At 42.6% G+C, this 23,200-nt stretch overlaps 1 protein-coding gene across 3 annotated transcripts; it reads right to left on the bottom strand.

The window, feature by feature from the left end:
* Positions 1–22,683, bottom strand: LOC101168941 (S-adenosylhomocysteine hydrolase-like protein 1). Of its 3 annotated transcripts, none has more exons than XM_011474623.4 (17): positions 22,317–22,683; positions 19,595–19,706; positions 19,373–19,516; positions 18,316–18,416; positions 18,116–18,218; positions 17,440–17,534; positions 17,233–17,339; positions 17,040–17,156; positions 11,258–11,321; positions 9,744–9,832; positions 9,518–9,588; positions 9,280–9,374; positions 9,093–9,191; positions 7,419–7,487; positions 7,157–7,235; positions 2,466–2,586; positions 1–2,334 (listed from the first exon to the last, which is right to left on the bottom strand). In XM_011474623.4, exons 1-17 carry the CDS (start codon positions 22,497–22,499, stop codon positions 2,328–2,330), a joined length of 1,656 nt encoding a protein of 551 aa, XP_011472925.1. In that variant the 5' UTR covers positions 22,500–22,683; the 3' UTR covers positions 1–2,327. The 3 variants fall into 3 exon arrangements, with proteins under 3 accessions (XP_011472925.1, XP_011472926.1, XP_004068511.1); XM_011474624.4 differs by having other exon boundaries at positions 19,373–19,501; positions 22,317–22,499; XM_004068463.5 differs by lacking the exon at positions 1–2,334 and having other exon boundaries at positions 2,459–2,586; positions 22,317–22,499.
* Between the last annotated feature and the right edge of the window lie 517 nt (positions 22,684–23,200).

Here is a 23,200-nt window from a genome sequence, read left to right as displayed (position 1 = left end):
TTTGTTTGTTTCAGCAGTTTATTGAAGGAAAAGGTGCAAAAGTATGATAAGGGATCAAATGAAACAACCATTTAAATTTAAACGATAGGAATAAAAGCCTAAAATGTAACAAACATTTGCATCATAAATACTCCTGTTTTCAAATGAAACAGTGTCCAGCTTTATAATCACAGTGGTTTACTAAAGCCTAACAGGAATAAATCTATTTGCTGCATTAAAATAACATTCTCTGTCCATACAGAAAAGCCTTTCAGTATGATCATGTGACAAGCATAGAAAAGGACAAAATGTACCATCATCAAGTTTAGAACATATTCAAAGAGAACTTCACAGGGATACCATTTCAAAATAAAGAAAAACAAAGTAAAACATTGATTTATGCCGTCTAAAAATCTGTTTTAGCGGCCTTATCAACAACACATTCTTTGAATGTTGACTATTGAAGAAACACAATCATTTACAAAAAGTACCATCATCATGTTAAGAAAATGTTAAAAGTGCAACAGAGGTACAAAAAAGGAAAAGAAAGACGCATTTTGATTAATCTAGTCTAAAATAGCTTTAATGTGAATAAAAATAACTGCACACACAAAATAAAGCAAATATGGCAGACTCTGAAGCTTCAGAGGAGATGCACGTGTGATTTAGAGAATCACTTAAAAAAGAAACATCTGTGAGTTAAGAAACCTTAGTTTGAGTAGAAACTGCTGTAAAGAATAACGTGAAACCATCGACCACCAGCATGTGCAAAAAATACATCATAGACTTTTAGATTTAGCAAGAAATGACATTTTTCAATCTGTGCCACTTGAAGCAAAACTGATCAATCAGCTGAACCTAATCTCAAAATGCATGGCTTGTGATTATAGAGGTAACTGCTAATCTATGCATTTTGAAAGGCTCACAAAACAGTGCTCAAGTCTTTGAAGAAAAAAAATAGACCCTTCTACAAAACTAAACTGTTGTGTTAAAAGTTCAAATTTGACATATAACCGCAGCTAACACAGCTGTTTAGTTCAACGCAGCAAAGCTAGACTAAAGTAGAGTCCGGACTGCTTGCAGTTGTATAAAAAGAATCTTTTTTGTGGTTACGATTCACCAACAACAAAGCCAGACATCACCCGAGTAAGAAATGACCAGAGTCTGCTAGAAAACCCAAGAAGACATGACTGAGCCCTTTACAGACTGCTGTGTAAACCGTGTCAACACACTAAAGTCATTCCTGTTAAAAACAGATTTGAAACCCTGATCAAGTCTTTTTTTGCTGGGCAACTAAGCTTGGCATTGGTTTTAAAAGTTTTATTTACATGCATGCATTTACATGGGATTTTAAATCATGAATTAAAGCAGAAATAATGAGAAGAAAACGTATTAACACACCTAGATTGTGGTTACCTGACAGTCCTGAGGTGCAGACAGACAGTGTTTTCTGACGTCTATCTCTGTGTCTCAGGTCAACTGAAGAACTCTTCTTCTTTAATGGTGATGATCACAAAAATAACAAATTTTTCTCTCTCTAAACATTGGAATGCATTTTAAGTGTATTAATACAAAATTAGAAAGAGATGTTGAAAGCAGCACGGAGAGATTTCTTTACTGGAATGTACTCAAACAACTAACGACCACAAAACCTTTACAAGTTAATATGGCTTATATGTACTTGACCAATGCATACTTTAATATATCTAGCAGACTTCCAGAAATTATGTCAATATAAGCAAACATCTGTCTCTAAGTTAAGTGCCATAAAATCTCTTTTTTTTTTTGCTTAAGCTCAACTTTGGTCCATCTGTCCTGAAGCAAAACGCGCTTTGAGATTTTACCCAAAATGTAAAGCGTATTCTAAATAAAATGTATTATTATTATTATTAAAACATTAAATCTTCAGTCGAGAGTTTCTCATAGATCATATCTAGAACTGGTTTCAAGAACAAAAGGGATGAGCAGCTTAAAACACCCACAGCACAGTACAGCGGGTGATGCCGTTCACAGATGAGTTCTGGTATACTTTCACTCCACATTTGTGCACCAAATCGACTTGTTTTAATAATTCTCACTGTTTTACAGCTCCAGACTCCAGCCCGCCTCCTCCTTTGGCACAAAATATTACAGAAACACACGAGTTCTGCGACCGCAACGCCTTTCTCTGTGTGGCACGTTTCATCAAAGGGAAGTCGTACTGACACAAGCCTGCCGCAATCACTGCAATACACTTAAAGCAACGTATGTATGCACCCAGTGAGGAGCATGAAACACAGCATCTATACACATTGCTCCTCACTGGAAGACAGGGCTCCACATTCAGGGGTTCTGGGTGCTTTCGCAGCCTAATACCTGTAAAGAGCAAAAAGAAATCAGAAAATTCTGTTGTTTTCTTACATAAAAGATCCAGTTTTCCTCACAGCCCAGAAAACATGGCCATTGTGGTTCATTGAATATGAGTCCAAATGTCAGCTGATCAGTACCTGTAATAGTTGGGTTTGAATGGGCCGTTCTTATTCAGTCCCAGGTACTTGGCCTGATCATCCGTGAGTTCTGTCAGGTGGGCGTCGAAGGTAGTCAGATGCAAGCTGGCGACATACTCATCTGAAAAAGAAAGCCGATTTAGAAATAAAGGGCTTACACGTCCTGAGAAGTAACCTGTGTGTATTCAGACTGGAAAACTCCTTTGTTCTGGATTGAGTCCACCTAATTTGTTCTGAATAGAGTCCCGAACCTCGCGTTTGGTCTGTATTCAGACTGTCATCAAGCGGATCGTTCTGTTATGGACCAAAGCTTGTAAACAAAACCACGTGACTAGAGATCTCTACAGCCATTGGCCAGGAACTACTAGGGCGGCTCAAATCAACAGAAGAACGACAGACGTGCTGCACTTTACAATTCATATCTGGACAGTTAATATTTCAATTACTAGTTTTGAACGCCGGGTACAACACTTTTTACTAGTTACTTTGGTACAGCGGAGGTGATCTGCAAGGCGGTTACTGGCAAGGAGACGTGTTGTGTGTTTCAACTCAGAGGATGCTAGCAACAGCAGTGAAAGAAGACGTCGGGCATGGAGGTACACTGATAAGAGTTTATGACATATAGACTGTCGAGAAAACAGTGTGAGAAGTAGTGTGTCACATTAAAAGTAGTTTTGATGAGCTTGCATTCATCAAACCACATTTCCGTGAGTTGCTGTGTCTCATGGTTGTGATTGTCACAGCAGCGCCAGGCGCGTCGTGAGAGACAGCAAGGAAAGTGTTTTCAGCTGTGTCAAAATAAAAGTTCTAACAAGTAAGGAGTTGGACCATTTCTTCCTCTTTGATAAACATTGTAGGGCCAACTCTAGAGGACCTGGGGCCTCATTTATAAAACTTTGCGTAGGATTTGCGTCAGAAGTGGCGTACGGATGAAACATAGGACGTACGTACGCACAGAAATATTCGGATTTATAAAACCGTGCGCACGCACATCCTACGCATCTTTTCCTTAATAAATCACAACTGATTCTAAATGCAGCGCAGCTTTTGCGGCTTCATGACACGCCCATAGTTGCCCATAAATAGTCCGTGAAACGCCCACAAATGAATATTCATTGATTGGGAAACCATGGCACACACCGAGAGGAAATCAAAAAAAAGTAACTTCACTCAATGTGAAGTAGAATTTATCATTGGTGAGGTGGAAAAGAGGAGAAAAGTGTTGTTTGGAGGGCACAGTGTGGGCATTACTAATGCCAAAAAGGCACGTGAGTGGCAAACGGTGGCAGACGCCGTAAATGCTGTAGCCTCACAACCTCGGACCGTGGTTAAATGAAAAAGAAATGGTCGGACATCAAAGTCGAGGCAAAAAAACGTCTGGCGCTGCCACGGGTGGGGGGGGGAGGTGGGGGGGTGGGGGGGGGGACACCGGAGCTGACCCCTCTTGATGAGAAACTGGCGGCAATAATTGGGGAATCCCTTTTAAGTGGAGTGGTGACTGAGGCGCAGGGGGACGCCGACGCACCAGATGCACCGGGTCGGACGGCTCGAGGAAGTCTGAACCGGCTCATAAGCCACTCGTCCTCGTTTGCCAGCAAGTCTTCTTGCTGTCTAAAGATGCGTTCACTCCGAATTCTTCCATTTGCCACATCTTCTAAGAGCGCAAGATCAGCCATTGTGCGTCATTACGCATTGTGATGGGGCATTTTATTTCCCTCCATTTAATTACATCTGACAAGCTACAGATGTCGGTAATAATCGACGTGGAAATGGGAAATTGATCAGCGCAAATGTAATTTCTTGTTGCTTTCTGAATGGTTCAGACATACGCCATACATTGTTTTATCAAAAATAAAAACTAAAGGCATATGCATGAATACCATAATTCCATAGCTTATGAAGAAATGTTTTACTATGAAAACAACTTTCCCCAGTGGACAATTAATACGTCTATCTGTCTGTCTAATTGCACCTATATCTGCTCCGCCAGACGGACACATTAACGAGAATATCAGTTTTGTAAATTATTTCGTTCTGTTAACTATATTTTTTATGAGGATGAATTGCACAACATGCCAATATTGCAGAACATATTTCACTTTTCATTTTGCAAATAAGTGTTCATTTGAATTTCTGTTGTAATTTTCGTTTGATTTCTTTGTTTGTTTCACTGCTGATCGATCAAACAGGTGTTGGTGTAGCTGTTAATTGTAAGACTTGCCTTGTGAAGTCTTCATGTTATTTCTGAGAGGCAGGATTGTCATTTTCACTTTCACGTGTTTCTTCCATCTGCCGACGGTGTCGCCGTTTCTCATTTCACCCGTTTTTGTGCGTACGCCTGGGTCAGAGCTTGCGTGAAGGACCGCACATTTTCCCGTCAAGTTTGCTTTTTATAAATCTCAATTATTGCGTAGAGAGTGGCGTACGCCTTCTTTTGTGCGTACGCAACGTTTATAAATGAGGCCCCAGATTGTTCAGTACACCTCCAGCTGGTTGGCGACATTTGTCCGCGGGTCATCGGTTGCTACATTCCTACTGTGTTTACATCACGTTTTGGTTCAGTTGTTCCGCTGACTGAGGAATCTCAGAGGGAACCGAAGCTCAGTCTGATTGGGAAACGGACTGAGACCACCTCCAAGGATGGGTCAGAGAACGGTACTTTCGGACCAGGGTCTGCTTGGGTGTTTTCAGACTGAAAATGTGTTGTGGATTATCGAGGGAAACAAACTCTGTTTCTCTTTAAGGGAAGCAAACGTTTCCAGTCTGAATACACCCTAAAACTGCACTAGCCAAAGTTGTCCAAGGACTCAAGAACTTTGGTGTTTAACGTGTTCTTGTGTCTCTAACTGTGTCACACTCCATCCACTACACTCCATCCCTCTTCTATATTCAGATGGTGATGAAGAGCTTGCCCTGAGTGGGTTTCGGGTCCTACCAAAAGCTCATTAAATGAGACGCTGTGCCTCCCTCAGGAGAAAAGGGTTTGGTTTGGCGGGTCAACCACCCAACGGTTCCTGAGTGTGGCGTTAACTACAGCTCACTGCTTCCCCAGGGGGTGGGTCAAAGGCCAATCCCTAGACACATCCCCTCCAATGTGGGGCAATAGGGGGACATTCCAAGAAACACTCAACTGATTGAAACCTTTTACTCTAGTTTGATTAATTTATCTCAAATTTCCCATAAAACTCCAACTCTTAAACCACACAGCCTTAATTTTCATGTTTAACCACGGTTTGGTTAAATGAAAGTGTCCCAAACTAACTAACTGGCTCTATATCTACTCTATCAATTTGTACCAGTTACTTGATTATTTAACTTCATCCAAAGCTTCTGACCAGCCTTTCATTTGGCTCAATGTAGGACATGTCCAGACCAAGTTCACTAAAAATAAAAATAAACGTAAAATTTGAGCTTTTCTGTCACATTATGAAAACAGCTAAATATTTAAAGACCCCCTTCAATGAAAATGGAGTTTTGGGTGTTTTTTCAACATGTTCCTGTGGCATTTTCCTGATGATGAAGGATTATGGGCGGCAGTGGCTCAGGCGGTTGAGCAGGTCGTACAATGATCAAAGGGTTGGCGGTTCGATCCCCAATCCTCCCAGCCAACTGTCGTTGTGTCCTTGGGCAAGACCCTTCACCCTCACCCATGTATATGAGTGTCCAGGTGATGGTCAGAGCGAACTGGCAGCCACACCTCTGTCAGTGATGGTATGGTGATGGTAGCTACTGATGTAGCCACAGCTGCCCTGGGGCAGACTGCTACTGCATCAGTAGCTACCATCACCAAGTATGAATGAATAATGGACACATTGGAAACGCTTTGAGCGTCTGGAAAAGTGCAGATAAATCTTATCCATAATTATTATATATAAAGAAAATTCAGCATAAAATTGCACTAAAAAGGACATCGATTAATGTGCTGGTCCTCAGGAGGATAAGAAAGTTTTCATCATCTGCACAAGTCAGACTAACCTGTTTTTAGAAGATTGTGTGAAATTGTAGACATCAAAGATTGTCTCTATTCTTGTTATCCAATTACCCAAAGATCCTTGCATAATTCCTCTTGAAAAAAGGGTAAAAGTTCTTAAATACCAACTTTTCAAACATTTTAACCATGGTGTTAGGGTTTTTTCCTGCGTGAGGATCTGCTCTAAAAGGAAACCTTATCATCTTCTTTTAAGCAAAAATTCACAAGTTTAAGTGATGAAGAAGCCTCAACACTAAAATGATTCAAACTACAGACTGGTCATTAGCATGAACAGGAGTGTTTGTGAGTGAAAAATGCCACTTGTGAATGTATATTTGTGAGCAAACTCAAACTTCTTGAGTTTCAAAGCAGAGTTCTGAGAGACAGCAGAGTAATAAATCAATACGAGCAGATGAACTCGGGTTTCTATCACAAAACGAGCTCCTGATGAATGATACCAGCTGTAAAGACGACCCATCTGGTTTGTTTACTAGTGAGCTGTTTTTCATTGACACCACTGTGTAACAGATTACGGTAAACAACTGTCATTTAAAGACAAATAGAGCGTGTTACAGTAGATTTGACTTTTGACTTTAATTTGTTGACACTCTGTCATAAAGAGAACTTTTGAACAGTGGGAACGCAAATGCCCTGAGTGTAAATAAATGGCTGTTTATTCTAACCTTTGCACATATAAGTACTGCAGTATTTATATCCTCACCCATCTTCTTGGGAAGCAAGTAAACATCCTGTTTGTATCGTCCCTCGGGAGCGTTGTACAGCTCTATCAGAGCCAGAGCCTGTGAACAGAGCACGTGATAAAAGATGAATTCAGTCGTGGGAATCCACAACATCCAGACTTTTGGAAAGGAGCTAATCTGCTCTGATCACTACATGACTGCAGCAAATAAAAAAAATGTAAAATAACATCGTATTCCTTCATCTTGTGTAGGGAAGGGGAATAAATACAGTTTTTATTTTACCTGAGTGGTGGCTGTAATGGACAAAACAAAAGTAGGAACAGTGGAGCAGCTGAGGTTCAGGAGGCGGCCCTATGAAAGCAAGAAGGACATGATGATGTTTAGTCATTATGGGATGCTCTGACTCTTCATTTTGAATGGAGACCCAATAGGAACATCATCAGAGACACCATGAGGCTGTCGAGCTTCAGTCACAACAGCCCCGGGTGGAAAATAGACAAACCTGGACAAGACATGCAGACGACCTTCATAAAATCTCAAGGTCATAGAGCGCTCAGTGAACTCGTAGAGTGAAAATGTTTTTTTATTTAGTCTACGGAGATGCTGTGAAGTCATAGTGAAAACTTTAACACATCACAACAGTGCAGGAGGTGAGAGAAAGGAGGATGGTAGCCAAGCACCCGTCGTGCTATCTGCACCTGTTATCTCTGTCAGATTGTGGAAATATGTGATACAGTATTAACCCCCATGTTCGCTGGGTGAGGGACCAGAGACACCCCTGAATTCCAGAACCACCCCCCAACTCTGCGACGGACGAATGTCCTTTACCAATTCTTACTGATCTAAAACCCTTTAGAAAAATTTGTGATGCTTTGTAAAAGATCTATTAAAGAACATTGGAATATTGCTCAACATGAAGAGTTTTATTTTTTAAGTCAGACCAATAGACTGTACTGTAGTGTACTCTTTAACACACAATAGGAGTGTCTCTCTGTGCCTAAAAACCAGGAGATCGTGCTTCCTCCTTTGTTTAGAAGGTGCTCCCTTCATTCATATTAAAAACCTTCTCCGGATGATAATTATTCTCCACGATTATCTTCCTCAGCGTTTCAGGATGTTTTTTTTCCGTCTGTTTCTGAGTCAGCTGATGCCATTTCTCCATGCAGGGGCACAAACTTTGGTTTTAGCCATTCAGGAACCTTATCTTAAGGAACTTATCTTTTCCTAAACGTCACCTAATAATAATAATAAATGTTATTTGTATATCGCTTTAAATAGCACACAGACACTTTACAAAATGAGTAAAAAACATTAAATAATAATAATAATTAAGGGTAAGTATGGATGAAGTAGGTGAGACAGGCGTGTTTTTTTCATTTTTTAAACCCGCTAAAATCTGGCGGACTGCGCAGGGAGGCCATTAGCGCTTTTCAAGTGCCCGCCTTGGCGTGCAGCCTGACTGTTAGAAATGAGGGAATTAGACCATCAGAGTGTAGTTTGAGACGTGAGAGCAGCATTTGCCAATAAGGGGCCGGTATGCGCACCTTACAAGGTGTGGCGTAAGGTCACCGTACGACAGCATCGCCTCTACATCCTAAGTACGTTTCACCTAAATTATCCTTACAAATACTTCACAACACACTTACCACACGTCTGACAATGGTACGCTCCATCTTCATGACATTCCTTGAGGTGGCCGTTCAAGCCTCAAGGGAACTGCAAGAAACGCCTAAACTCCCCTTAAGATGCGGCCGCTCCTCTCTACGCCCCGAACAACCCAAAAACCCGCAGCCTCCGTGACGAAGGCTTTATTTAAACATGCTTCAGGAACTGTTGGCGTGTTTGAGAATAGTACTTCTGTTCACTCGCTAGATCTACCTTTTTATAGAGGAAATGTTTCAAAATGTTTTCTTTTTTTTTGTGTCTCTGTAGAATAATACACCAGAAGCCCCTCACCTCGGCCAGGAGAATCACTCTTTTGCCGTCAGGCCAGATGACATGATCCACCTGGGAGCGGACTCTCTCCCAGGTCAGCTCGGGTGTCCGAAGACTTGCCTGAAAGAGTCCAGGACGGCTGTCACTCACTAAACCACAGACAGTGACTTTGGCCATGACAATCTCAAATCTAGGCGTGCTGGTTTACCACGTCGATCTCCGTGTTGGAGTGTCCCATGTTGCAGACGATAGACCCGTTCTTCATGCGGTCCAGCTGATCCCTGGTTACCACGTTTTTGTTCCCTGCAGAAACACGCCATCACGTCAGTCATGCTAATCGCCACCGGAGAGCAGACAGAGACCCACGACAGATTAATGGGTTCACTACACTAATTCCATGTCAGTGTAATCCATCACTCATGTCGATTTCAGTGAAGTTCCAATACCAGTGCACGTTATGATGATGTCGACCTGCCGAATGACCTCGTTCAGTTTGACCACCCTGAATCCATCCATGCTGTGGAACACAAAACAAGGCAGAGGTCAGCCAACAGTCAGGCCTGTCTGACATGAAAATGGATTCAGCTAAAGGTTTTGGCATCAGTAATCCAGCAGACTGTTAGATATTCTGTCTGCTCACGCCACGCTGGCAGAAGTGGTTCTTTCTCCTACCAAGCCTGCAGGGCGCAGATGGGATCGATTTCTGTCACGTAGACTATGGCTCCCAAAGCTTTCAGAGCAGCACAGCAGCCTTTTCCAACCTGCAACACCACAAAAAAAGAGACACCCGTTGCTGCCAAATCTCCATGTAAGTCCGTCACTCAGTGGTGCTCACACTTTTTTGGCATGCGAGCTACTTTTGATACGACAACCTCCAAAAGGTGTAGATCTAGACATACATTTGTTCTTATGCATGTGCACTAAGGTCACCTTAAATTTTACTTGATTGATTGATTAATTGATTGATGGATTTATTTCAAGCATTATAGTCAAAGCAATAAAGAATTTTAACAGATTTATCAAACTCAAATATCAAATGATGAAATGCATAGATAAAGAAAAACAGAAAATAAAACAAACAAAAAACAGTTAAATCACATTTGCTTAATTAAAAACAGGGATCATTAACTAAAGTCAAGTAGAGCTCGATTTATGGCCTGAAAAGAAGTGAGAAGAAGCGAGTTTATATAATCCCCCCCCTACTGAGTTTATTCATGTTATAGTTTTTGTAATCTGGTTCTAACCGTCAACTTTGAGGCCTTCAAAGTGGACAACGTATACAGTACTTTTATTCTAAAATGCATGTTTGTGTAATAATCATTAAAAAAATACAGTAAAAGCACTCTAATCTCTGTGAGATGACAGTGCAGTCTGTGTAGAACAATAATAGTGATTATGCACCAAAGTCACTTTATTCGACTTCAACAACTTCCAATCAATGCATCTCCAGTCAAAAACGCTGTTTATTTACGAACAACACAAAAACTACACAGTAAGAGTTCAGCAATCTTTGTAAAAACATGGCTTTGTCATGTGTATTAATATTATTCTTGTAGTAATATATCATTACAGAAAGCAGGAATGATGGCGTTTCATGCTGTGCTGTAAACCATGTGATGGGGGGGGTGACATTTCTAAAGCGAGGTTAGGCCGACTTAACCCCCGGCGATCAAACAGCAGGCTGGGGGGGGCAGAAGCCCTGCTGCGTGCCGGGAGAAAAAAGAAAGAAAATGCGTGTAGTTAAACACAGCGACGCACTTCTCAGAGGACGTTCGATTGGCCGTTCTGCATGTCAATCAAGTGACATATTTCGCCGAGGAGGATGAGTCGCTGACGGATTTTTAAAAATATATTTATCAATCTTTGATGTCCCGCCAGCTACCGTCTCATCCTTTGATGGATGTAATGAGCACCCCTGCTGTAACTAGTCCCAACATGTCACAGCCCACTGGAATAGCATTTTTACCTATTTCCCTTTTCTATAGTTGTGTAATGAACTCCTGCCGCTCTGCAGAAACCATGTCCTAGAAAACGACCGAGGGTTTTTGATTTTGCCTAAAAACGGCATCATCTTAATTAAAACACCACTTTGAAAATAGATCAAAAGAAGCTAGGAATGGGACTTTAATATGGAAGAAATGATCATGCTTGTGAGAAATGTGGTGATGTTCCAAAAAGGATCTCACCTCTCCGTACCCACAGATCACCACCTGTTTGCCTCCAAACATGACGTCTGTGGTTCTCTTCAGGCTGTGGAGGTTTGACACAGAAGGTTCACCATTTGTGGAAAGTGAAAGCGTGTTCAGAGATGATCAAAGAATAAATAGCAACAGAGAAAACCGGCTTATGATCATTAAAAGTTAGCCCCAAGTTAACCGAATCATGCATAGGTGGTATATCACCCATAATCAAAGCTCAGAAAACAACAACTTCCATCACATCAGTTTGTCGTAGAAACATCATCACCGTTTTACCCCTTGTGCTATTTTAGACGACCCCCCCCTTCCATTGACGTGTTCTCCCTACCATGACAAAGGTGGATAAAGGTGGAAAGATTTCATGTTATCCATGGACACCAGTGAAGATCACAAATCATTGAAGAAAAAAGGTTCAGAGCACTGTCTAGTGGGTCTAGATGACCCCACTCCCAATGTTAAAGTGCCTAGGATAGCACAAGGGCTACTAGATCGCTTCCCTGAGGGCACTTTCACACTCAGCTGGTTGGTCTGGTCCCATTTGTATGCTTCACTGAGCTGGTGTCGTTGCACAGCAACAGCTTGAATACAAGACAGACTACAGACCAAACACCTGAAGTCATCTACAGAGTCACGCCCCCCTCCAAAGTGCGAATCTGAAAAACCACCAGGAAAATGCCTCGGAAAGAAAACGAATGCAGAGTGAGAAAGACGCAGTTTTCTTCTTTGTGCTCTCGGCTCTTCCTGTTTGAAGAGAAGAGATGCAGTATGGGTAAAAACAGACAGGATGTCCTTGGGGGACAGATTACATGAACAGGAGTCGCATTCCTGCTCCCCCCCGCTATGAAATGGTTCGCTCTCGCTGTTTCACACATTTTTTTCAGTGCCATTTTTCTTTTTGAAACAGTACACTGTGTTCTGCGTCTTGATTGGCTCTTTATTCCTTCAATCCGGTCCATGCCATGTCTCCTTTACAGAATGCGTCCAGTTTTCCACGTTTACGTAAGTGGATCAGATCTTTGTCTTCAACACTGGACTTATTTCTCTATGAGGGGTTGAACTTTGAGAGTCGAAACAACAGAGAAAAGTGTGAAAAGGTTCATGTCTGTGTGAGAAAAGGGTGTAGTGAGGAGGTCTACCGCCTTAGAACATCCGGAATCCAACGTCACGGATTTCACCAACTGCTGGGGATTTTTTAGACCGTAACCCCCACCACACACAAGGGAACACTGGATTGTATTGAACTTTCAGGAGCCCGTGCATACATGTCAGAGTCTCAACGTAAACCGGATTGGCTCTTCAGCAAAAATAATGCATAAAAGATGAACAGGAACATTCACATGGAGGCCAATTAAAGGAGAAAACAAAAACATTCCCGCTTGGCTTATGTCACTCAACAGACTCCCTGTCAGAGTCCGAGTCAAGAGGAAATGCTTTGTAAAAAAAAAAAACAACATGACATCCCATAATGAAGAGGAAACTCTGAAACATTTCTTGATTGATTGCTACAACAGAAATGAGGATGAGTCATGTTGGTTTCAATGTTCACAGAGAAACTCTCAGATCTACAGAGTAGGGTTGGGCCATGTCCCTTAAATTGGCAGTCGACGATGTTTGCAGTAAACAATCGGGATGGACAAAGATATCGTCAGGTGGGGGGGAGGGGAGGTATTTTTAATTTTTCGTTATTCTATAATTATTATTCGTTATTTTACTGTATTACAGGGCTCCAGACTGCGACCAATTGGTCGCATTTTGCGACCAAAATTTGAGAGTGTGTGACTGAATTTTACATCCAGTCGCACATGTGCGACCAGTAAATTTGCCTCCCCCACCCTTCGTACTTTTTATACATTAAACGTGGAAGGGGCACGTCAATGATCAATGAAATAATCAATGAGACGCGAGCGCACACGCACGCAGGCAGACACGCACACTCGCGCACATACTCATGAAAACAGGGGGACGTACACTCTCGCGTGATGCCTGTGTGTGAGGCGGCCACTGCGTGTGAGAAGAATAGGGAAAGCCACTGTGAGTGGCTAAAATGCGTGGAGGGGGAGGGGCCTAGAGATAATCGAGCGAGCGTAAACATCTGTGGGAAGGAAACGGAGACAAATATCACAACCTGATATGTGCGTCTGAGCTATGAGCAAGCAAACTATTGATTCGTTCTTCCGACCTGCGGCTAGTGTACCAGTGCCAGAGTGTACAGCAGGGGTCTCAAACTCGCGGCCCGCGGGCTATTTGCGGCCCCCAAGATGATATTTTGCAGCCCCCGCCTTAATATGAAGGTTTAATGTTACTGCAGCCCCCCCGTTTGTATGAATGACACTTTTTCATTGTCGTGCGCAAAGCTGACCAACCAATCACAGTGGGGTAAATGACTCTTGGGGGCGGGACAATGACAGGGTATGAAACCAGGAAACCTGACCGCCCCCTCCCCGGACCACATGAAAGAATTCCTTACTTTCCTTTAGAACGTATTTATTCGCTCGTAATTTTCTAAATACATGCAGTCCGTGCTGAACTTTTCTCTGGGCCGCACAGAACCGGAGGAAGGTTCAGGTTTTGGTTACGACGGCACATCAAACGGTTTATGCACGGCTGTTACGGCAGCACACCGCTCCCGCGGGAGTCGGGTCAGCTGAGGAGAATAAATGTCCCACACCTACATGCGTGACAGCTAACGGGGCTTGAACTTTAAACACGCTCGAGCAAAAACAACATTAGTTTTAGACACACTGAAAATACGTGGGGAAAATGCAACGATAGACGTGTTTGAGATGAACCGGCACCTCGCCTGGATCATTGGGGACACCAGGCGGGGGGGGGGGGCTGTGAGATGAAGGCGAATCTGCAGCAAGACTGAAGGAGAACAGGAATTTGGAGTTGTCCTTAACATTCAATTTAGTTTTAATATTCTTCTCCCCCTTAGTATGATCTGTGTTATTATATATTTTATGATTATTTTAATGTTTTGTGATGTAGCCTTTTTTAATGAATTGGTATTTTAAATTATTTTAATTAATCACTCCACTACAAAAACCATCAGGACACATGTCCCATAATGCATTGTTTTGTAGTCTGTAGGGCAGCTTTCAGTCAGTTCAGTACTAAATTTCCAGCTGTGTCTGGGTAGGTTTGCCCCTTGCTCCCACCCCTTTCTCGCGATATTTTTGTGATGATTGACGGTGGATGTTGGAGCAAAAACAAAAATATATGTCACACACCAGGTGATCTGCACAGCGTTGCGTCCACCTGGGTGATCTCAAACACGCTTATTGTACATCTTGGCTGCACCTATTTGGTGTCACAAAGATAAATTTCCATCCGTTTTCTTTACTTATTTGTACTGTCATGACAGCGATGCTGCTGTCAGTTTACCTTCTTGTTGCATCTTCAAAAGTGCAGAATAAAATGTGACACTGAATTTGAAACAGCACATTGTAATTTCTGCATCTATTATTAAAGTATTTATTAGTAATACAGTGGAAATTAGTAGATTTGGTTAGAATGTTGATTTACGGTATGCGCCCCTAAATTTTCTGGTTGTCCCCCTAAAATTTTCAGTTAGGGGCCACAGTGCTCCTAGTGAAAAAAGTTAGTCTGGAGCCCTGTATTACTTCATTTATTTTATTTCCCAACTAATGACTCATCTGCAATGATCCAGTATAAACTGCGGGAAGTGACTTTGACAAAAATAAATAAATAAATAACAAACAAAATAGAAAAGAAGTAGTCCGCTCCTGCACCTGATTAGTTCAGTGGACCGGTGGACCGTGTCTCTGAGCAGAGCAGACGGACTTTGTGTTTGAGGGGAACGTGTGCGCTATGTTATGGAGACTTTGGACTACGATCCGTCCCGCAGCTCTAGGTGAACGAGCTACTGAACTCAGGAGAACCGGGTCTTCCGGTAAAAGTGTGTGTCCGGGCAGAGCCCGGACCGCCAGCTCACACAGCGGCTTTGGGGCGGTGTTTGAGCTTAAAGCAGAAATGCTGCTCGGTCCTTAGAAACCGTTCAAACAATCACGTGGATTTGTGTTTCCAGTCGTGTCCCGACAAATAAAGGCTGATGTTATTCCCACATATTTACGTGCAGCCAAGATGCAGATTGCAGCTTTTCCCGCATGGATTTTATGCTCATCAAAGGCTAAATTTTGTTAGCGCGTGTTAGCCTCTCCTAACCCTGCCTTCTTCCGCTCCGTTCTTCAACAGAAAAAGCGCTGACCACACGGATTAAAATTAAAATGATGAGCGAACAGGCGCTTCAGAATAACCGTAACATTAGTTTTTCTTAACCAGAACACAATTTACAGTGACATGTTTCTAAAAACAACCCAGAGCCCACTGCCCTTTAAGGTTTCACATACCCCACACCTGTCTGTTGCTCCATGCGTGTTCACCGTTTGCTTCCGTATTTTGTTCTTACAAATATAAACAAGTTCTTTACAATTTGTAACAATGCCTGCAAACAAAAAGCTGATGTTATTATGGGATGTGTTCGTCCTCTTTGCTCTGTTCCATTGATGGTATATTGAGAGAACCGGGCTGAGCGACCCCTCCTCCCCCCACGCGTTTCAAACAGGAAGTTCCAAGAAGCCTAAACGCCACAGACTTGTCTAGAGAAACAAACAGCTGTTACTCAGAACAACTATTTTTGTTCTGATACCTCTTTTTAGCATACCGATAGTGGTGATAATTTTTATGTAGAGCCAGTTATTCAAACTGACCAATCAGATGCCTCAACAGAAGCATGTGGTTTTACATCAAAGCGTCGCAACATCTGATTGACAGATTCTCCTGAAACCCTCATTCAAGTGGTAGGTGTGTGGACGTCCAACAAGCTCACTCCTGACCAATCACTGCTTACCGACTTCATCAAGCTCCAACATGGCGGCACCCCACAAAAAAAGGCGGCCGAATTTACTTCACTTCGTTGGAACTTCAAGTAAGTCAGTAGCTGCGGTCAGACGTGCAAAAGGTCTTTGATTTGATCAATATCGGATCAGAATAGAACCGTGTACATGGGCCCAGAAAAAGGCCTCCGATTATAACAAACGTTTACATACGCCACACTTTTGATTGGAATAAATCCTTTTGACATGTGCAGAACTAACTAAAAGACCAGGAATGGCCGTATAAGAAAAAATAGCAAGTTTTGTTGTTAACAGAGTGAGATAATCTTCTAAACTGGCTTTTATTATTATTGTTATGATTATTATTAAGTGCCTGTTCGTCATAATGTTTTTTTTTTTTTAATTTGGCCAAAAATAAAGCACTAGCCGCACGGAGCCAGAAGAAGAGTCAGGGTTATGCTAATCCGTGCTAACAGCAACATTTAGCTTTAGATGAATTTGTGCCGTCAATGCAGCAATCTGCATCTGGGCTGATTACCAAGATGCAAGTCACGTTGACGTTTATTCCTGGACCCCACAACACCGCTGAACAAGACCGCTGTCTTGTGGGGTCCAGATGACCCCACTCCCAACGTTAACGTGCCTCCAAGGCACCAGACAGTGCTCTGAACCTTTTTTCTTCAATGATTTGTGATCTTCACTGGTGTCCATGGATTACATGAAATCTTTCCACCTTTATCCACCTTTGTCATGGTAGGGAGAACACGTCAATGTAAGGGTGGGGTCATCTGGACCCCTACAAGGGATAATGACGTAACCAAAGCAGAAATAATCCTACAAGAATGTGTGAGTTGCTCCATGTTTGTAGGGGAAGCTTCTAAAACATAAAATACCAGAAACCGCCCGTCACGTACCCATCCAGGATGGACTCCCTGCAGCAGTACAGGTTATCAAACTTTTGCTTGGTCACAGAGTCGTTCACATTCATCGCTGGGACGCACAGTTTTCCAGCCTTAGAGAGCTGATACAGCCTGGAAGAAAACGGGAAGAAACAAATGTTCATCTGAACATCCACTGGAAGCTCAAACACACACAAGAACACATTACCTGTGAACGCCAGTAACGCTCTCCTCCACTATGCCTCGGATCTTCTTGAAGACATTTGGGTATTTCTTGTACACCCAGTGTGTCAAGTCTCCTCCATCATCAAGAATCTAAAATAAAAAGTATATATATAAATGAGCCAAGTATTTGTCCTTTTACTGAAACAAAACCGTCCCCACAAAGGTTTAAAAACAAATATTTATGTCCAACCATGTTGGGCTGCCAGCCCTCCGTGTTGACACAACGATCAATGCACCACCAGAAGTCATCCTCAGATTCTCCTTTCCAGGCAAACACGGCGACCCCTGAAGCATTACGGACAGAATCAATACACTTCCACGCTAATGAACACATCCATTTCTAACCTGCACAGACTTCATTAGTCTGCCATCATGGAAACCACCAGTCCTGTCCCGTGTTTCCTAATCACGTGTTGGACATCAGGAGATGTTTGTTCTTTCCGAATCTGCTGACGGTTTAATGAACAGCCCAGCTTGGATAACAATATGTCACTAATCCAAGCTCCTACAAGCTGCTGTCACTCTCAGAGTAGTGGGTTCCTGTCCTCATGACAAAGGTCTACTCTGCAGATTTAGTGCTCGTCACGTAGCAACCAGGCATGAGGAGCTGGAGAAGCAGTTCTCCCACACTGCCCGCTAATACTTATGGGTTTCTATTATTTCTGCAGGCTGAATGTTTAACACATCCAAACAGTAACCATGGCTTTGACATTTCCACACAGAAATGAGCACAGTGGCCTGCTGCCAACACATCTGATGAACACCAGGGTACGAATAAACAGTTCCAGAAATAAAATAAAAAAGGATTGAAGTCAGTCTTCTTTTGAGGACATGAATGTTTGTTCCCGACCATCTCTGCTGCCTACCTGTCTCTGACAGAGCAGCAGCCACTTCATTCTGGGTTGAGTAAATGTTGCAGGCCGTCCACCGACACTGAGCTCCGAGAGCCACCAGAGTCTCGATGAGCACCTGAGCACACAGAGTGTCAGAAACGTTATCGAGGTTTCGGACTGCGTTGGCTAGCGAGCAGCAGACCGTGGACAAATGAACGGGAAGAAATTCTTACTGCAGTCTGAGCGGTGATGTGAGTGCAGCCCACAATCTTGGCACCTGCCAAGGGTTTCTCACTCTGTGCTCTCTTCCTGAGTGAAATCAGAGCCGACATATCTGAGAAAAAGAACAGAACAAGTCAGCAGGACGGAGAAAACAGATTAACCCTTGTGCTATCTTGTGGTGTCCAGATGACCCCACTCCCAACGTTGGGAGTGGGGTCATCTGGACCCCACAAGATGGCACAAGGGATAACAATAAGGTCCAACAAAAATTGAGTTTTTGGTGTTTTTAATGTATTCTTGTGGCAGTGCATTAGACATTCATGCTTTGCTTCTCTGAGTACAGCACTCCCTCGCTATACCACAGTTCACCTAACGCAGCCTCGCTGTTTCACTGCTTTTTTTCTTTCTTCCCTTTTTCGTAACGGCACACTGTGTTCTGCATCCTGATTGGCTGTTGATCTTGTCAATCAATCTCTTCTGTGCAGCGTTTCCTGAACAAAAGCACAGCACATGCAGCTTGCCAGAGTTGAATAAATCTTCCATCTTTGCTGTCATTCTATAATACTGGACTTGTTTTTCTGTGAAGGCTTGGCATTTGAGAGATTAAACAAGAGAAAAGAGTGTATAAAATGTGTGGTGAGTGTGTACTACAGCCTTAAAACATCTGGAATCCCATTTTGTGAATTTAACCTATCATTTATGGAACATAGACCCGACAATTACTGCACACGTCTTTAATCATTGTCGTGAATCGGGGACAGGCAAAAAAAAATACAGATTGAAAAAGAGCACATTTGTGACGTAGAAAATACGATAGGTGGGGATTGCTCTACGCCAAAAATCCCCGCCCACAGCTCAGTGGTAAAATTCTAATGAACTCCTGCCGCTCTGCAGAAACTATGTCCTAGAAAACAACTGTTTTTGTGTCTAAAATTGCATAATCATAACTATTGGACCACTGAGAAGGCTTTGAGACTAGATCAACAGATGATCGGAGTGAGACTTTAAGTAGTAAAACAGCTAAATGAGTAGAGATGGCAAGGAATTGTGGGTAAAATGCATCGTTACCTTGTTCTGCTATCTCAATTTCACGTCGGCCAAACTCATTCTGTTTGATGTTTTTGACGCAGAAGTCACTGCTGCCCTTGGAGTTGATCTGGGTTTTGTCCCGGGGTGACGTCTCGTCATCAGAACTGTCTGTGTAGGACGCAGCTGGAATTTAAACCAGGCTATTATTAAATCCCGTTCAATGGTTTGAGCTGTGCTCCGGTCCAAGACGTTTGGTCTCACCTGAGCTGTAGCTGTCCGTGGAGGACTGGGAGATGGAGCGGGACAGCGAGCGGCGGCCGGTCTTCGTAGGGAACCTGCTGAACTCCTGCTTCTCCTCCACAAACTGGATTTGCTAAAACGCACAAAAAAACATCCATCAGGTTCACTCGCGTTGCATAAACACCACTAAAAAATGCGCTTTTGGTGTTGTTTTTAACATGTTCTTGTGGTATTTTTCTGATGCTGGAGGACATTTATACATTAAAACTGCATTTCTGAGTTTTTCTTCACTCCAATCGTTGTGAACCAAGCGTAGACAAAAAAGGATGTTTGAAAAAGACCGTATTTGTAACAGAAAATACGCCAACAGTCTCCCTGCTCTGCTCCATTCTGATGCCTCCACTGTCAGACAAATGGATCCCTGAACGGCTTTGTTTCCCTGGTCTCAGCTGGAATCTGGATCTAAACTGGATAGCTCTGATATTGTGACCCATTTTCGTTGCAGTGGTAATGTCAGGTTGGGGTTGTGGGGGGCTGTCAGACAGCAGAAAAGCATGTAAACAGAGATCTCCCAGCAACAGGGAGGGGAAGGGGGGCGGATTACTCCATGCCAATGGTCCAGAAATGAACTCATGCTGCTCTGCAGAAACTATGTCCTAAGAAAACGACGCCGGCTTCTGCTAAAAACATCATTAATCATAATTAACAGACCACTGGGAACACTTTCACAATAAATCACACGATAATCAGACTTTAAGACTAAAGAAAAACGTGAACCCTGCAGTTCTGATTAAAGCTGGTGTTCACCCAAAACAATAAAACAAGAATAAAACTATTGCATGACCTTAACCCCATCAAAGGTTATTCCCTCTTACCTCATTTTAAACCTTAATTATGGTTTGGGTCTATTTAGAAGGACTGCAATAAAAACAAAAACTCATTTGGATAAATGAGCTTTATTCGCTGTATTCCAGTTGACAAGATTATTCTGATGTTTAAAGCTGTCCAAGCCAAAGGTTGTGTAGACATCACGATAACGCCAATCCAACAATAAAATCCCTCCGATTATCTTAGCTCTTTTGCTCCACCGAAGCATCAGCTGCTACTGTATTTAAAATCTCTCATCTTCTGAAAGAGGTCCGACCGGTTTTCTGTGCGTTTCTTCATGTATGCACTTTTTTTTTTTTTAATCACATTAGTAAACAGTCAAACAGAGATGTTTAGGATTTTGTGTGTGTTCAGGAAACAGGAGAAGGCTCACATTTCTTTTGTCTCCCCCCTAAACTTGAGTCCCAAACGGTCCAGGAACAAATAAAAGACATTCATTAATGTTTACATTTAGGCCTGGAGCCTTCTTTAAAACTGAAGGGGAGTGGAGTTTCTGGATGAGATTGATTATGTTTTAGTCGGATTTTGTTGCACAACAAGCCAAGTCGTTGATTTAGGACGAACCACTAAATCCACTACATTTCGCCTCACTTTGATTGTAAACTTACGGAGCCCCTAAAGGGACATTGAAGAAAAGAAAAAAAACAATTGAACCAAAAAAAAAATAATAATAATAAATAATGTTTATTATAATTAATAATCCTTTTTACTCCAGTTGTTTTTTTCCTTTCTTCAATGTCCCTTTAGGGGCTCCGTATAAACTACACCGAAGAATATTTTACATAAAATTGGACATAAATCCAGGCGTGAAGGGGTTAACATCTGACTGTTTTCATCTGGTATTAAGACTCTGGCCGTGCTTCTGTTGGAGCTTTGATGTGGACCAGAACACCAGACCCGTTGGGTTTCACAGCAACAAAGAACGACCAGAATTTCTGCTAGAACACAGTGGTGTTTGAGGAATCCCGGCCTTAAAAGGTGATTGCAGGTAGAGGGACCAACACATTTAAGTCATTCTTTCTGGTGGATCGAGTTTATCTGATCACTGATGAAACGGAATCATTTCTGTGCCAAAAATGGGCAATAAGAGAGGGATTCAATAACAGAGAAGGTTTACATTTCTTGTGAATTGAGTGAAATGTGAGTCCATGTCTTGACCCACAGAACCAAAGACCAGACAAAAAGTGATGTAGAACAAAAGTCTTCCTTAAAGCAAGAATGAGGATGTGAAACTGAAATGATCAACTTTATATTTGATAGACGCTTTATTATACCTTAAAAAAAAGACTTTGAATATGTCCGTTTTATTGGATTGACTGAAAATATAGATACGCAAATATAATCCTGAAGATTTGGAACTTTGTTTCTTTGCCTTTAGCTCTTCAGGTCCGGCGATTTCAAACCAAAACAAACCTTTGAACTCAGTAATGGTTGAATGTCCAGAGAGGTTTTCTGTTGCACATTCAGTCAAAACAGCTGACGTACAGTCATGGAGTGGACCCCCCCCACACACACACACACACACACACACACACACACACACACACACACACACGCCCATCCCTGTCAATATATTGTATTTTGCAAACACAGAATATAATGCAGAAATCTGAAGCTTCAGCAGAACTACACGCTTTTATTTCACCCAAGTAATGACAAACATTTCATCTGTAATAAACATGTTTCTGACTAATATAAAAAAGTTTTTTGTTTGCTTTTTACTAAGATGCATTAAAGCACAAAAACAACCACATAAAGCGTGCATACACAACATGTATAGATGCCAGCTGGGCAGAGAGTCAGTGGGAAGTCGCTGCAGGTTGGTTTTCAGGGGGACTTTGGTTCAGCGTCCTACCTTTTTGACCGGTTTGTGAGTGGGCACCGCGCTGAAGACTGACGAAGCCAGCTCTCCCATGTTCATCTCGCTGTTTTTGCTCACCGTCATGGCAGAGTACTTCTCCGCGGCGTTTTCACTCTCCTTCACCTCTTTGCTCGCCTGCTTGACCTCCACCTTCGCCTCCACGGCCGGCTCGGACATGTTCGCGGCTGCGTGACCTCACCTGGACACCGAAATAAACCTGTAAGTCAGGAAACGTCACAAGTTCACGCGCGACTCACTGCTGCTAGCCGCCCGCTCGAACGCAGCAACTGACGGCAGCCTGTTTAGATCATCATGCGCGGACAAAATGCAGCAAAAAGCAGCTGTCAGATGGGCATTTGGCTCGCCAGACCGTGGTTTGTGGCTGAGGAAAGCAGTTCTGTGCTCCGTTTTTCCGCTGAGGCTCCAGTCGTGTTGTTCCCCCGCTGTCGTAGCTGTCATTAGGCTGAGAAACTTTGTGGGCGGGAACCAGCTGTCTGCTTGGCGGCTACGTCACTGCTGCGTTCAAGGCCAGATGGAATCGAAAACTCCAACTAAAGAAAAAAAATCTCCAACTACGTATTTTATTTAGAATTACCAAGATGCTCAATTCAAGAAAGTAATTCATTTCATACCCAGATGCTGTAAGAAAAAATCATTTTGACAGTTTTTCAATTCTCTGAGATACTAATTCTTCATGTGAATTAATTTCAAAATTTGGCAATTTCTGAGCAGAGGCCCAGGGGAAAACCCAGGACACGCTGGAGAGACTAGTGCTGTGTCCGAATTCCCACCCTAATCTCTAACTACTAAAACCCTATATACTGCGGCACTCTATAGTTCCCATGATTTTAAAAGCAATTCGGACACCCGTGCTCACT

Source organism: Oryzias latipes, chromosome 5 (genome assembly GCF_053564925.1).
Source record: "Oryzias latipes strain Hd-rR chromosome 5, Olatipes_Hd-rR_3.1".
Classification (NCBI taxonomy): Eukaryota; Metazoa; Chordata; class Actinopteri; order Beloniformes; family Adrianichthyidae; genus Oryzias; species Oryzias latipes.
This window is presented reverse-complemented; position numbering and strand designations above follow the sequence as displayed.

What these genes read in the sequence shown, in the direction of transcription:
- LOC101168941 (XM_011474623.4), bottom strand. Translation starts at nt 22,499, where the DNA reads ATGTCCGAGCCGGCCGTGGAGGCGAAGGTGGAGGTCAAGCAGGCGAGC. An exon ending in CATCATCATAACGTGCACTG is followed by an intron (nt 9,375 to 9,517) that starts GTATTGGAACTT and finishes GTGTTTCTGCAG; the next exon opens with GGAACAAAAACGTGGTAACC. An exon ending in CCATTACAGCCACCACTCAG is followed by an intron (nt 7,236 to 7,418) that starts GTAAAATAAAAA and finishes CTCTGTTCACAG; the next exon opens with GCTCTGGCTCTGATAGAGCT.